At 42.5% G+C, this 14,044-nt stretch overlaps 1 protein-coding gene across 5 annotated transcripts; it reads right to left on the bottom strand.

The window, feature by feature from the left end:
- Positions 1–1,576: 1,576 nt before the first annotated feature.
- On the bottom strand, positions 1,577–13,592 carry LOC128673240 (uncharacterized protein). 5 transcript variants are annotated; one of them, XM_053750966.2, is made up of 8 exons: positions 13,239–13,589; positions 12,497–12,565; positions 8,207–8,400; positions 7,890–8,101; positions 7,347–7,535; positions 6,764–6,876; positions 4,701–5,025; positions 1,577–2,815 (listed from the first exon to the last, which is right to left on the bottom strand). In XM_053750966.2, the coding sequence occupies exons 3-8, from the start codon at positions 8,391–8,393 to the stop codon at positions 2,687–2,689; spliced, it is 1,155 nt and encodes a 384-aa protein (XP_053606941.1). In that variant the 5' UTR covers positions 8,394–8,400; positions 12,497–12,565; positions 13,239–13,589; the 3' UTR covers positions 1,577–2,686. The 5 variants fall into 5 exon arrangements, with proteins under 5 accessions (XP_053606941.1, XP_053606939.1, XP_053606940.1 ...); XM_053750964.2 differs by having other exon boundaries at positions 8,207–8,404; positions 13,239–13,587; XM_053750965.1 differs by lacking the exon at positions 13,239–13,589 and adding an exon at positions 13,087–13,221 and having other exon boundaries at positions 8,207–8,404.
- Positions 13,593–14,044: the final 452 nt, after the last annotated feature.

The raw sequence follows: 14,044 nt of genomic DNA, 5'->3' as shown, positions 1-14,044 counted from the left end.
AATGGATTATGAGCTTAAAACAAGAATACCTACTATAATTCAAACAAGAAAAATATCCTGCGTTACAAACTTTTATAAAAATCTATATGCATTAGAAGACCAGACACGACTACAACATATGGAAAGACAATAAACACTTTGGTCTTAAGTACCAAATAAAAAAAATAATTGGAGATGATGAAGTTCTAAAACAAATCAGCATTCTAAAACAAAGTAGTATGATGTCTCAATTGTACTATTGCTTTGGTATTTTTCCTGAGATCCATCCTTTAAAAAACCATATTGAATATCAGTGTCAAGGGTTTGACAAGTATTTAACCACAACCATTAGTTTGAACAAGATATAAGCAGTAGTTTTTTGAGATATAGATTTTCTAAAACCGCAAAATAAAGTACTTATTTTATCTCAAACCATCTTCCCTTCGTGGGCGAATCTGAAGTGTGACTAGCTTTTGGCAACTTTTAAACCTATTTTAAAATGTTATTATTTCAACACGCAAAATATAATGTAAATAAATAAGGGAATAGTCAAGAAGCAACGAAAGGGAATATATAAAATCATCCCATCAATCAGCATTGGTAACAGTGGAAATGAATTGATTACGACTAATCACGTCAGCCGGGTAATGTAGACATTCTTCCGTATTGTTAGTTTCTGACAACAGAATTTCAGGTTTTAAAATTACATAATGATATCACATACGTCAATACCATTGTATTTTATTAATAGAAAAAAATTACAAGAACGTTGTGAGCCCTCGCCTAGCGGAACATCGCCGACAAAGAAATATTTACATGAGTTTACATTATCTGAAAAAAAATTCGTCCTGTTTACTTAGCGCTGCACTGCGTGTAATTATTATTACCTATACTATGTATTTGACTATTCTATTAGATACGAATGTCATACAAAGAGGCAACTACATATTGCTCTTTGTTCGTAGGACCAGGTGGCATGCGGTAGACTAATCAGGTTTACTATCATCTCGTAAGAATAAACACGTGGTAATGTGGACTAGGAAGAAAGGACCCGTTGAAGCGAGAACCAGCACCCGATCAGAGGCCCCGAGCACAAATGACGACCTCGGTGGCGCAGTGTTAAGGTTCTTGCCACTGAACCGAGAGGTCCCGGGTTCGAACCCCGGTCGGGTCATGATGGAAAATGATCTTTTTCTGATTGGCCCGGGTCTTGGATGTTTATCTATATATATATATTTGTTATAAAATATAGTATCGTTGAGTTAGTATCCCATAACACAAGTCTCGAACTTACTTTGGGGCTAGCTCAATCTGTGTGATTTGTCCTAATATATTTATTTATTTATTTAATGAGATTTTCCTCGTCAGGAATTTTCCGCGGAACCCCAGGAAATACTTAGTTGCTCCAATGCTTGTAAACAAGTGCTATGTTTACGACACATACCTATGTAAGTTAAAATGTTTTCACGCATTTTAAAAATATCAGAATCCTTTCAGCTTTGCATATAAAGACAAATTAGCATAGTATAAATTAATCAAATAGTGAAATAAGAATAGGGGACTAAAGAACGCCGCTGGAAATAAAATGATCAATATGTTTCATTTGAATTGTTTTTATTGAAAGTTTAAACACAAAATATAGAGTACTAGCTACGCCCCGGGGCTTTGCTCCGGTGGGAATTTCGAGATAAACGTTATACCTATACGTTATTCCAGGCTTTATTCTACACGTGTACTAAAAATCATGACAATCCGTCTAGTAGATTTCGTGTGAAAGAGTAACAAAGATACATCTTCATAAACTTGCGCATTAATAATATTAGTAGATGCTCAAAAATATTTACTTCCATTTTGCTTTTATCAGTGGGAACCTATAATTGGCTTTCCCATTTTTATTTCAAGCGATTATTCTGTATATTATAGCTGTTGGTTCTCCTAACAATAAATAAATAAATTAGTAGGATTGGGAGTTGAACAGCGCACTGCCGCAGTCCTACGCTGTTCCTAAGCCCAGTCCTTCTAACATTCTTCTTCTTCATCGAGTCGACCGTTCAAATTGTAACTTGCAACTAACATTATATCTGCGATTTACGTTCGGGGTATATGGAAGGGGTTTTCTTATCATACGGTTCGTTTCTTGAATTACTTTTTCGTCATATACATGCTTATAAAATAATCATAAAAGAATAAAATTTAACATTGTGTCATCTATACTAGCACGACCCTTCATCCGCTTCCATGGAACATAAAGATCGGCGACCCTACGTAATTACTACGAACAAAAAATAAATATTGCTATTTTTTCAATGTTGTCCTAATGGTGAAATGCGAGCTGACGCACACAATTGCAAATAAATGACACATGTGAAAAACAGCACGTAATGACGTAAATGGCGCGACCTTAGTGTTTGGCCACGCCAAATGAACGCCTTTTTCAAAACTTCCATCGTACAAGAACATGTTGTAGGATTATAGTCATTATTTGACAAAGTTGTATATCAATTTTAATCTCTCGCGTGCCAGTTTTCATTGGGTTCATAAACCGCGGAGCAAAGTTAGTATTCGTCTTGTCAACTAAAGTGAATACTTCGACGATACAAGATACCATAAGAAAGTATAAAAGATAAAACAAAAATGCGTATGTACTTATAGAAATGAGCGTTCAGTTTAGAAGTGAATGTGAGCGCAACATCTCAGCGGCGCGGCGCTAGGCGCCGCCGGGCCCGTCGTCGGTGAAGTCGAGCAGCAGCTTGCCGCGCGCGCGCCCGCGCGCCGCGCGCTCGTACGCCGCGCGCGCGGCGCGCCACGGGAACACGCGCTCCACCGCCACCGTGAACTGACGGGAAACGAGAACATGATTCGTGGCCACACACAGCCCGGCCGCCAAGACATAGACGTGAGCTCATTTAGGTATTATATTTATGCAAAATATTGCACTTAATTGACCGAGCGAACGAAGCGAGCGCGGTTCCTAACGCATTGTCGTGGAAACTGAAGCGGCGTTGTACGAACATCAAAACTCTATTGACAAATCCTACACACCTTTTAAGTTTCATCAAAATCGGACCAACGGTTCGAAAGTTATCGCATTACAAACATACATACATAAAATATATTTTTGCTCCAAGTAGAATGTTAGATCTCGCTCGCTTCATCGCTCAGTCATATTTATACTTGTACTAACTAATGTTACTTTTCCGTCCATATATAAAAGTAATAATAATTTTCGAAGATTACTCTGATTAAACAGACAAAAACAGTGTTTCGCTAAAGGAAATGGGTATATATTGGTTACGTAATGGTTAATCGATTATATTAATACTAGGTATGCAATAAAAAATGCATATTTAGTTATTTTGAAATTGCAGACAGTCAATTTTATTATTAACTTCTGACGCAAAAAGTGGGGGTAAGGGTATTTGTCTGTCTGTATACGTGGCACCATAGCTTATCAACAGGTGAACCGATTTCGATGCGGTTTTTTTATTTGATAGCTAATTTTTATGCGGTGGTTCGAGTAAAAATATTACTGTGTATGAGAAGTAGCAAATCTAGAAGTCTGAACGCCTGTCGTATTGTGTGATATACCATGCGAGGGTTAACGGGAAGTAATGGCAGTGTGTATTGACAAACTGACATTACTTCAGTTCAGTGCAGTACGACTTAGGATGTACTGTGCGAAGAATAACCAAGTCATAAGAATTATGAACATCAAGTTGTGTAGTGTTTGGGTTGAATCCGGTCTCCTGGAGTGCAGTAAGATCTCGGACCACCTAAAACTATTGTCAAGACCGCCCCTGACTACGATATCGCGATGCTACTGTATAATAATACTGAAACACGTAAAGAGCAAATGCAAGATGATTGTAACGGCCGCTATCGCAGGTCGCGGCCCGCAGCACGCGGGCTCCTCGCTCCCTCACACACAACACAAACAAGCGCTGTGAGGAATAGAAACAAGCATACTGATCCGTGGTGCACAAGCCCCGACCCCTTTCACCTCCTTCGGGGTAGAATTTCCAAAAAACCTCTCTTAGTGCTCACCTACACTCCACAGGGAACCTACGTGCCAAATTTCAGCTTCCTATATCCAGTATAGTTTCGGCTGTACGTTGTCTGTCAGTCAGTCACACAGTAATGGAAGAGTTTTATATAAATTGATTGATAGAATAAGTCATAGCTACGTAGCCATTATAATCTCGTTATTTTGGTCTCAATCGGCGGATCACCCGGTGTCACAAGTCAATTAATAGATAGCGAACTAGCGACATAATCTCTCGGGTCGCGCGCGATAACCACGCGGTTTGGACCACGCAGATGTCACAGGTATGCTATGTAGTGTTTGCATCACTTATTATTTACGTTAAAGGAAAGTAATTACTTAGCAAAAATTACTTAACAAATGTATACAGATCAAAAACCTGTCTTGCTAAGTTATTAACAGATCACTCAAAAACAGATATTACGAGCACGAGCACATTGTTTTTATTTTATACCGTTTGAAGAATTAGTACGTATTGTATAAGGTTCTAGTTTTTCGATAAAAAAAGGATTTCTTTTTTTGTTCCATTACGGAGTGCAGATAGATGATTCTATCTTCACCTATGTAAATATTATAAAAACCTAAGCCCCTGAACCGAGGCGATAGTAATGTATTCAATTTGTCAGGCAATTAAATAAAAAGATGTAGGTATTTGTTGGTCGTGATGACGTTAACGCACCTCTCCTCTTTCGGCTAGTCTCCGGAGCAGTTCGATGTCGTCAGCGCGCGGCACGAAGTACGCCCAGCGCACGTGCGGCGGACAGGCGGGCGCGCTCCCCGCCCCGCTCCACGCCCCGCTCCCCGCCCCGCTCCACGCCCCGCTCGCCGCGCTCAGGCACTGCGCGGCGAGCTGTGCCGCGGCCACCACCCCGCCCGCCACCAGCCCTCGCGCGTCCGTCTCCCGCAGCAGCGGGGTGGTCAGAGTCACAAACCGCTTGAAGCGCCAGCGCCGCGCGCCAGCCTCGTCTCCGCCCAGACCCGCACAGTCTATGATCGCATCGTATCTGGATGAACAAAGCCATTTAAACTTATTTCAACTCTGAATTTATTTTTACTGGCTTTTGGCCGCAGCAAACGAGATAGCACGTCATGAGAAATGGGACAAGATATATTGTGTCAAGTGGGACACGTAACGGAAAATGGAGTGGAAATCAAAATTAAACTAAAGATGGAAGATGATACCAATTTAAATGAAATACATTTTACGAGTCCTACAGTGTACGCAGTAAAGACTTTACTACAATTCAAAGGGAAATTGATGCGGGTAAAGTCACGGACAAAAGCTAGTATTAAATATAAACAGCGAGGCGCATTATAATATTACACGGAAATCAACTTCGATCTGTCAATCACAAAACTTGTTAATAAGTTAGCATTTTTGAGTACTTCGAGTTTTATGAGATATAGTTTTGTTGTGAGCTGTACCGTTGTACGTTAGAATATATTTGCGCTCAAACACTGATTCAGGTTCGTGATTTCAGCAAAAAGCCATTGTTTTTTAAGTGTCGTGCACCTCTGAAGTGCAAAAATCGGCACAGGTATTTGACCTACCTACACTAAAAGCCTTTCTAGTCGCAATCACCCAACAACTGTAAAGTTCAAACATTACGTCTTCGATTCCTCGGATGGTAGCAAGTCATTGTTTAAAAAAATCGATCGCGTGCAAGTTGGACTCTCGAACCTAGGGTTCCGTAAACATACATATTTTACCACTTTGTAAGAGTCTATCTTCGAAATGATCGATTGATTTATAAAGACGCAGCGAGTATGCAATGTTATTGTACTCTCTCTCATCTGAGCATTCTCCAGCCCTCCTTTCTTCCCCAGCTGTTGAGCGTTGGAGCTCAGAGTCCCTAAATAGAATGTTATTGTACAGTTGTAAATCATCACTTACATGGATAGTACTTTGAAAAATTTGCTTTCGAAAAAAATTGGAACAGTACTAAACTTCACATCTTAGATTTATGGATGCACTACTACTACGCCTGCTGACCAATACTGGTCGGGCGCGTGGCGGTCGAGCGCGGCCAGCTCAGTGACCAGCCAGCAGCGTGAGTGCGCTATGAATGCGGTGAGACTCACGGGCCGGCGAGCTCGAGCGCCTGCGGGTAGTCGGCCGCGTGGCGGTCGAGCGCGGCCAGCTCAGTGACCAGCCAGCAGCGTGAGTGTGCTATGAATGCGGTGAGACTCACGGGCCGGCGAGCTCGAGCGCCTGCGGGTAGTCGGCCGCGTGGCGGTCGAGCGCGGCCAGCTCAGTGACCAGCCAGCAGCGTGAGTGCGCTATGAATGCGGTGAGACTCACGGGCCGGCGAGCTCGAGCGCCTGCGGGTAGTCGGCCGCGTGGCGGTCGAGCGCGGCCAGCTCAGTGACCAGCCAGCAGCGTGAGTGTGCTATGAATGCGGTGAGACTCACGGGCCGGCGAGCTCGAGCGTCTGCGGGTAGTCGGCCGCGTGGCGGTCGAGCGCGGCCAGCTCAGTGACCAGCCAGCAGCGTGAGTGCGCTATGAATGCGGTGAGACTCACGGGCCGGCGAGCTCGAGCGCCTGCGGGTAGTCGGCCGCGTGGCGGTCGAGCGCGGCCAGCTCAGTGACCAGCCAGCAGCGTGAGTGCGCTATGAATGCGGTGAGACTCACGGGCCGGCGAGCTCGAGCGCCTGCGGGTAGTCGGCCGCGTGGCGGTCGAGCGCGGCCAGCTCAGTGACCAGCCAGCAGCGTGAGTGCGCTATGAATGCGGTGAGACTCACGGGCCGGCGAGCTCGAGCGCCTGCGGGTAGTCGGCCGCGTGGCGGTCGAGCGCGGCGACGGCGCCCAGCGCCCGCGCGGTCTCCGACTGCTCGCCCGCGCTGCCCACCACCACCTGACGCACGAAACATACGATTTTTACGATAACCTCTGGATTAATAATTCTAAATTCCATCAATAAGCGGACACACAAGTAATCGGGGCCTTTGTGTTTCGCAACTCAAGGCTTTGCCTACTATGTAAGGGACGAAAACTGAGGAAGAATTTCGCATAAAGTTATTTCACAATATTTCTTTCAAAACAAAAACTGGAGCACCGTTCCTGAATGCACCATCAGGCTATGCTTATCATAATAGTGCATTGTTATCCAAACTAAACGTGTGTACAAAATTTCAGCTCAATCGTTTGAAGATATCTGAAAAACCAGCCAACAGTGTAAGTAGTTAGTAGTAGCGATGCGTTTTTTCTCCATAAAAAAATTGTTACTTCTGAATCACTGTGCTAGATTTCATGAAAATCGGTTGAGTTTTTGGGTTTAACCGTTGAAATGTTACAAACAAGTGAGTACAGTGAGTGTAGTGTGACCTGCGCGCCGTGATATGTGAGCAGCTGCAGCGCAGCGTGGCCGACGCCGCCCAGCCCCAACAGCAGCACGCGCGCCCCCCGCCCCGCCGCGCCCCACACCCCCGCCGCCCGCAGCGCCGCGCTCGCGCTCAGCGCCGCGAACAGCGCGCCGCCCGCCGCCGCGCCCAGCGCCGCGGGCGCCGGCCCCACCTGACGATAACGTCTCTCTGTCTTCACAACGATATTATCCTCCAGTTGAGATTAACAAAACTGTAAAAACAATCTGGCTAGGTAGGGTATGCTTGACCGATCTCAAAACATGTGCGATTGTGGTTTCTCTCAACAATTGATGGCTCATCTTCTCGCTTGTCCCGAGTGTCCAAACACCTGTACTCGGGTTGACTTGATTACAGCTTCCGATGAAGCTATCGAAGTGGCTCGGTTCCGGCAAGAATATATTTAGCACCCATTAGAGCGTTGATTAGCCATCGACACGTATTTTCGTACCAAATTCCAACTGTATAGTGGACAAACGAGTATTGTTAAAAAGGATAAAGTAGTCACCCAGCGCTGGTCAAGGACGACGTAGTCAGCATGCGCGCCGGGGCGGTGCGGGGGCACGACGCCCCACACACGAGACCCGGGGCGCAGCCGAGCCCCGGGCCCCGCCTCCGCCACCTCGCCCACAAAGTCTCGCCCCGGCACCAGCGGGAACTCCACCCCTTCTCCGCCCTCTAGTGCCCGCAGCGTGTTCAGCACGCGGGACCCGTACCCGCCTGCAAACAACTTACAATATTTATATAATGCCCTTTTTGGGCAGTCGTGTAAAATAATATAAGCAAGCAGTATTGAGCACCAGCAATCCAGCACCAAATACGCACCGGTCATAGCGACATCGAGCGGGTTGAGCGAGGTCTGGTGCACGCGCACGCGCACGTCTGAGGGCGCGCGCAGCGGCGGCACGCGCGCGGCGTCCAGTCGCAGCTCCTGCGGCGCCGCGTACGCGTGCGCGCGCCACGCCGCCATCCGTCCCAAGCCCCGCACCGCGCACACCGCCTCCGCGTGCATCTTTGTTCTGCCTAACAAGTAGCGTTGACCTTAACCTTATACTTTCTTCAGATATATGTTCACTAGCTGTTACCCGCGACTTCGTCCGCGTCATTTTTTACTAAGGACGTGTATATTGTAGGAATATATGTTTATAGACGCGATATTTTATTACAATACGTTTCTATAGACTACGTTTTTTGTTTTACCGTCTTTTGACAATATGTACAGGTTTTGGGGGCTAGATACACGGGAACACGCCACATACAATTGCCCATGGGAAAAGCAGTTTTCTCTAAGTGTACACCTGCTACCTTCAGTGTCTTCCCTTGACTTTTATTTATAGTCATTGCAAAGGCGGGTTTTAAAGGGAACTGCACTCTTTTAAACTGGAACGGCAAGTCTGTTGGAATAATGGGAATACGTGGAATCAGAACATTTTCTCCTTTTGCCGTTCCGGTCATAATTGTTCCTTTAACGATGTTTTTCCCCAAGTGCGTAATTTGCAATCGAGTACCGTTGCATAGCCGAGGTGCATCAAGATTACGCATTAATAGAACGGGGACACCAACTTTCAACCTCAGGTTATGGGAAGGCACGCCTGATAATTCTAGAGAGTTAAGAAACTCGACAGGGTTGAACTGATGTTACGTGTTCTGTATCCATTACATTATCTACAGAGAGATATTCCACGACGTCACCTTCCACTTCTGACATAATATTTTCATTAATCTGTCCAGCAATTTCGTTCGTTGGTGCTAAAATTGCCCTTTCACACAACCATTCTTGGTCTCCCATATTAGTCCGCAGATCAGGATATACGTTGTTTTTTAGATCGTCAGTGCTGCCAACAATATATACAGAATTCGTGATTTAGTGTGATCATACCGTTAATGTCTGTGGCCATACGATCTTCACCAATTTTCAGGAGAGTGGCCGCATACAGCCCCGATTGTGAATCGTTGTGCAGTTGTACTCTCATATTTGTAGTCAGATTAAATTTTTGCACATGCGCCCATAGCGTAGAGGCCTTCAAACATGCGTTTATTTCATCTGCCGGTGTACCTCTAGTTATCACGGGTAGAATCTGTCTGAAATCACCAGCCAAAAGAACAACCATCCCTCCCATAATACTTCTGTTGCTTTTTATGTCTTGCATTGTCCGGTTTAATGCTTCGACTGCTCTCTTGTGAGACATAGTACATTCATCCCAAACCAACAACTTACATTGCTGCAACATTCTTCCGCGCTCACTATTTTTACTTATATTGCAAACTGGCATTTCTTCATGAGCTAAGTTTAAAGGAAGCTTGAGTACTGAATGTGCTGTCCGGCCACCACTGAGCAGTGTGGCGGCAATGCCAGAGGACGCTACTGCAACAGCAACTCCCTTATCTTTTCGGATTTGAGCAAGAAGGAGATTTAAAAGAAATGTTTTGCCAGTGCCTCCAGGAGCATCAAGAAAAAACAAACCACCTACGCCGTTTTCGATTTTTTGCACCACACTATTAAAGATTTGTTCTGGGTTCAAACGTGGAATGGACTCCGTTATTTGCTGTTGTAAAAAAGCATGGTCATAATTTAGTTCGCGTAACACATCACTACAAACTTGCCCTGTCCTACGTGGTCTACTCATCCCAAAATCTGATAAATCTTTACCAGTAATAGTTATCACTTGGTCTTCAATCTTTGTTAGGGCTTCGTCATAAATAGAATCAATGTATGTGACATTAGGATTATTTTCTTGCAATCTATATAATATATCGTCTGACATATCATTTCTGTACTTGTCCCACAATTGCTGAGGATTCGACAGTCCACATGTCGAAATTTTAATATTTTCCAAACGTGCGACAACGACGTCTGCCCTCACGTGTCTGCACGTTCGTGTAAGCGTAGTTAGTGATGAGACCTCCCCACCCGCCTCGCTGCAGCGTACGTACAGTCGCGGGCGGGCGTGGCTTGCCCGCGCGCGCCGTGCACCTGCCGTGCCGCCGCTGCTGCGCTTTCTAAAACTTATTTCCTATTTTTAACCAATTTTGCTACTATGTGTATCATAATTTCTTTGTGTATTTTTCGTTAATGATAAACTGATGTACGTGGTTCATTGTTATGGACTTAATATTATGGTAAAAATTACTGTTAAATATTTTTCCTACGCAAATTGTGCCACCCCCGTTAACCCCCATAGGTGTTGATTTTCATAAAAACGCTTAGATATGTATTTCATAATTTGTATTGCAGAGCATTAAATATTTAAATAGAATTAAATTTCCCATACAAACTTAGCCACCCCCTTTAATGGGGGTGAATTTCGAAAAACCCTGAAATACGTGTTTCATCATTTGTACTAAAAAGTATTAATTCAAATTTTCATGCAAAAATGTGCAATAAAAATATTTTTCTCATACAAACTTTGCCACCCCTTTTAACCCTTTTAGGGGTTGAATTTCCAAAAAATAATATGCCTATGTCCTTCTCATGAATGCAAACTATCTACATACCAAATTTCAGCAAAATCGGTTGGGTGGTTTAGGCGTGAAAAGGTAACAGACAGACAGACAGACAGACAGACAGACAGACAGACAGACAGACAGACAGACAGACAGACAGACAGACAGATTTATAATATTAGTGTGGATGTTTGCACATGAAACTACATCATGTTGCATATTACGACGACCTCGGGGACGTATTTTTCTTTACTAGCGGCGCGCTCTGGCTTCGCTCGAGTAAAACCATAATTTTTAAAAGTTGCCTATGTTACTCCTGAAGGTTTATCAAATCTCTGTTTTCATAAAAATCGACCCCGTGGTTTTTGAGTTTATTTATTACAAACAAAAATTCGAAAATAAATGTAGGTAGTATGGAAGTACGGATTAAGTTAAATTTTTTTATTAATCACTGGCTGCCCGCGACTTTGTGCGCGTGGCCGAACAATTTTTGGTAAGGAGTCAAAATTATGTATCTACACCCAACGGGATCCCCTTATTAGAGAAATTTAACTGTACAGACAAAGCGTAACGACACCTATGCAGAAGATGCTCATCAGACTGAAAAACTATATTTCCTATAGTTTAGCTGGAGCATTATGACTCTTCTTCAGGTGTTCCAGATCTTGGATATTTATACGTTAACAGGAAATGCTCATCAGGCTGAACAAGTTTTGTTAAGGCGTCATTTCTTTATTTGCTATGGCTTAGCTGGACCATCATGGGTCTGCATCCGGGCGTTCCAGATCTTCGATTTTTATACCTCAACAGAAAATGCTCATTAGACTGAACAATTTTTGTTAAGTCGTCATTTCTATATTTCCTATAGTTTAGCTGTACCATCAATGTTCTCCATCAGGTGTATGGTATAAAATACATATGTTGTACAACTGTGAAAATCACATCAAATTCCATTCAGCAGTTTTTGCGTGATGCACACATAAAAAACAAACTCAAAAACGAATGGACTGATTTTGATGAAATTGGACACAGAGATAGAGGAAACGTTCAGGAGTAACATAGGCTACATCTTTTATGGTTGTACCTGAGCTAAGCCAGGGCGGGCTGCTAGTTTTCTAATATTGGAACCTATGTATGTTAAGGTATGTTTCTGTAATTTTAGATATAGGTAGTTTTACAAGATCTGTAGTAATATTTTGAATTTTGATTTGTAGATAATGAAATACTTGCTAGGCCGGGGGTCTTACTTCAAAGCCTGTAGTTTGGTGGAAACAAAGGATTAAATTCCGTCACTACACAAATTAATAGATTTAAAAACAAGCTACAATCCTTGTATGGCTAATGCCAGCAGTGGGGATGATAATTCATCCGCAGACAGATGACCCCACTGAATGGAGTGACACTGATAGCACATGCAACTTGGCAAGAAGTAAGGTCATGAGTCATACATAAAATTAGGTAAAAATAAAAACGAATAACTAATTATTATGTTAGTGTGTCCTTATGTTTACAGATTATATACCTACAAATTGAAAAAACAGTTTAATAATTTCTCTCAATCGAATTTATCAAAATCCAAAGTCAAAACTAAGTTCAGAATCAGTTTGGACAACAATACGAGATGAAATAATTCTGATATCCTTCACCTACATTATTGTGGCAAGTACTTACACTGCTTTAAATTTAAGAGGCTGTGCAATATGGGACTATGAGGTCTTGGAAGTCTGCGTACGGCAAGTCCTGAAAAGATGATCACCAGATATACGTAAAAATGCATATTTGCAGGTAGATGTAATAATTATATTGGGTACACCTAATATAGAAATTGGTATGTTTATATTTAAGTATATTATGTATGTAATTTTAAGTAGGTTTATTTTGTTTTGTTTAGTACAAACGACACTTGACCCTTTCTTCCTCTTTCCTCTTTCGGGTCTACTGGAAGAGATTTCTTTAGAAATAAGTAGTATCAATGTACTATTATTCCACTTTTTATTTTTCTTATATAATCTGTTTGTGTACATAAATTGGCAAATAAATAGAAAAATATAAAGTTTAGTGTTATAAAATATTTGCTCAAATGCAGTCTTCAACTGGGCTAAAGAGATGCAGATAATGCTTGTGAGAGAACTCGTGAGAGAAGCTTGTAATTACGATATACTGTGGCAATGGCAAAAGATCCCAAGCCACAAAGTAGGCAATGCGCGTGTGACCGACGCCCCTGGTATGGCAGGCGTTGATAGGCTGTCGTGACCACTTACCATAAGGTGGGATGTTTGTTTGCTTGGTAGTATAACAAGAGATTTGAATAAGTGTGGTCAAAAACCAGAATCCAAATGAAGCTGAATAAATTCAAGTAGGTAAACAGGTTAATAGGTTAATGTAAAAGCCGGGTTCAAGACGATTAACTTACCTTCATCTGATTTGCAATATTAGGTATATTAATATTATATCAAAGATCTCATAGATACGTCGAGTGCGTCGTGTATCTGCGTGTAACAACACGGAAAACAGAATTCAAATTAAATCAATCACGAATGAAACATGCATGAACCCATGCAATTCAAAATATATCATTAATTAATGTATATACTTTATATAACCTCAAAACAAACAATCACCTAGGTAGTACCCTAATGTAAAGTACCTAAACCTACAATCGATCATCGATCGATCAGTCATTTTTTTTTTATTATTGTCCCCAGTCCCCAGTTATAGACTAATTGGGTTTATTACTGCACATTTATCCCGCTAGAGTACAGCACTGTTATGTTAGGTACACAAAAGCTTTGCCGCCTTTTGCTATGTTGATTAAAACGTTTATTTTAGAGTACTTTATTAATCCCTTCATTATGTAAGCATTCGTTTGTGAAAATATACAACAATGTAGCATATTCGGATGCCGAAATATTGGGAAAAATCGTTTCCATACGATAAAAAACTTCGAAAACTATAGGATACGGTGAGGCGTATCATAAGCCTCACGCTGTAAAATTTTCGAGCCAGTAAACGGTCGAAAAGAAGCTTGGAACACTATACATGTGAAGACTTATTAAAATATGGACTTCATACAGGTAAGATCTTCAGTCAAAATCAGTTTATGACCACAGTTGACCAAATAATGCAGAAATAAACCTAAAATAGTGTTATTGTTTTCAGGATAACTCACTAAATCCTTCCTTTTACCTTTAAACTCGCATCACGATTGCGTACAAGGTA

Source organism: Plodia interpunctella, chromosome 10 (assembly GCF_027563975.2).
Source record: "Plodia interpunctella isolate USDA-ARS_2022_Savannah chromosome 10, ilPloInte3.2, whole genome shotgun sequence".
NCBI lineage: Eukaryota > Metazoa > Arthropoda > Insecta > Lepidoptera > Pyralidae > Plodia > Plodia interpunctella.
The sequence above is the reverse complement of the archived record's forward strand: the minus strand, read 5'-3'. Positions and strand labels throughout refer to the sequence as shown.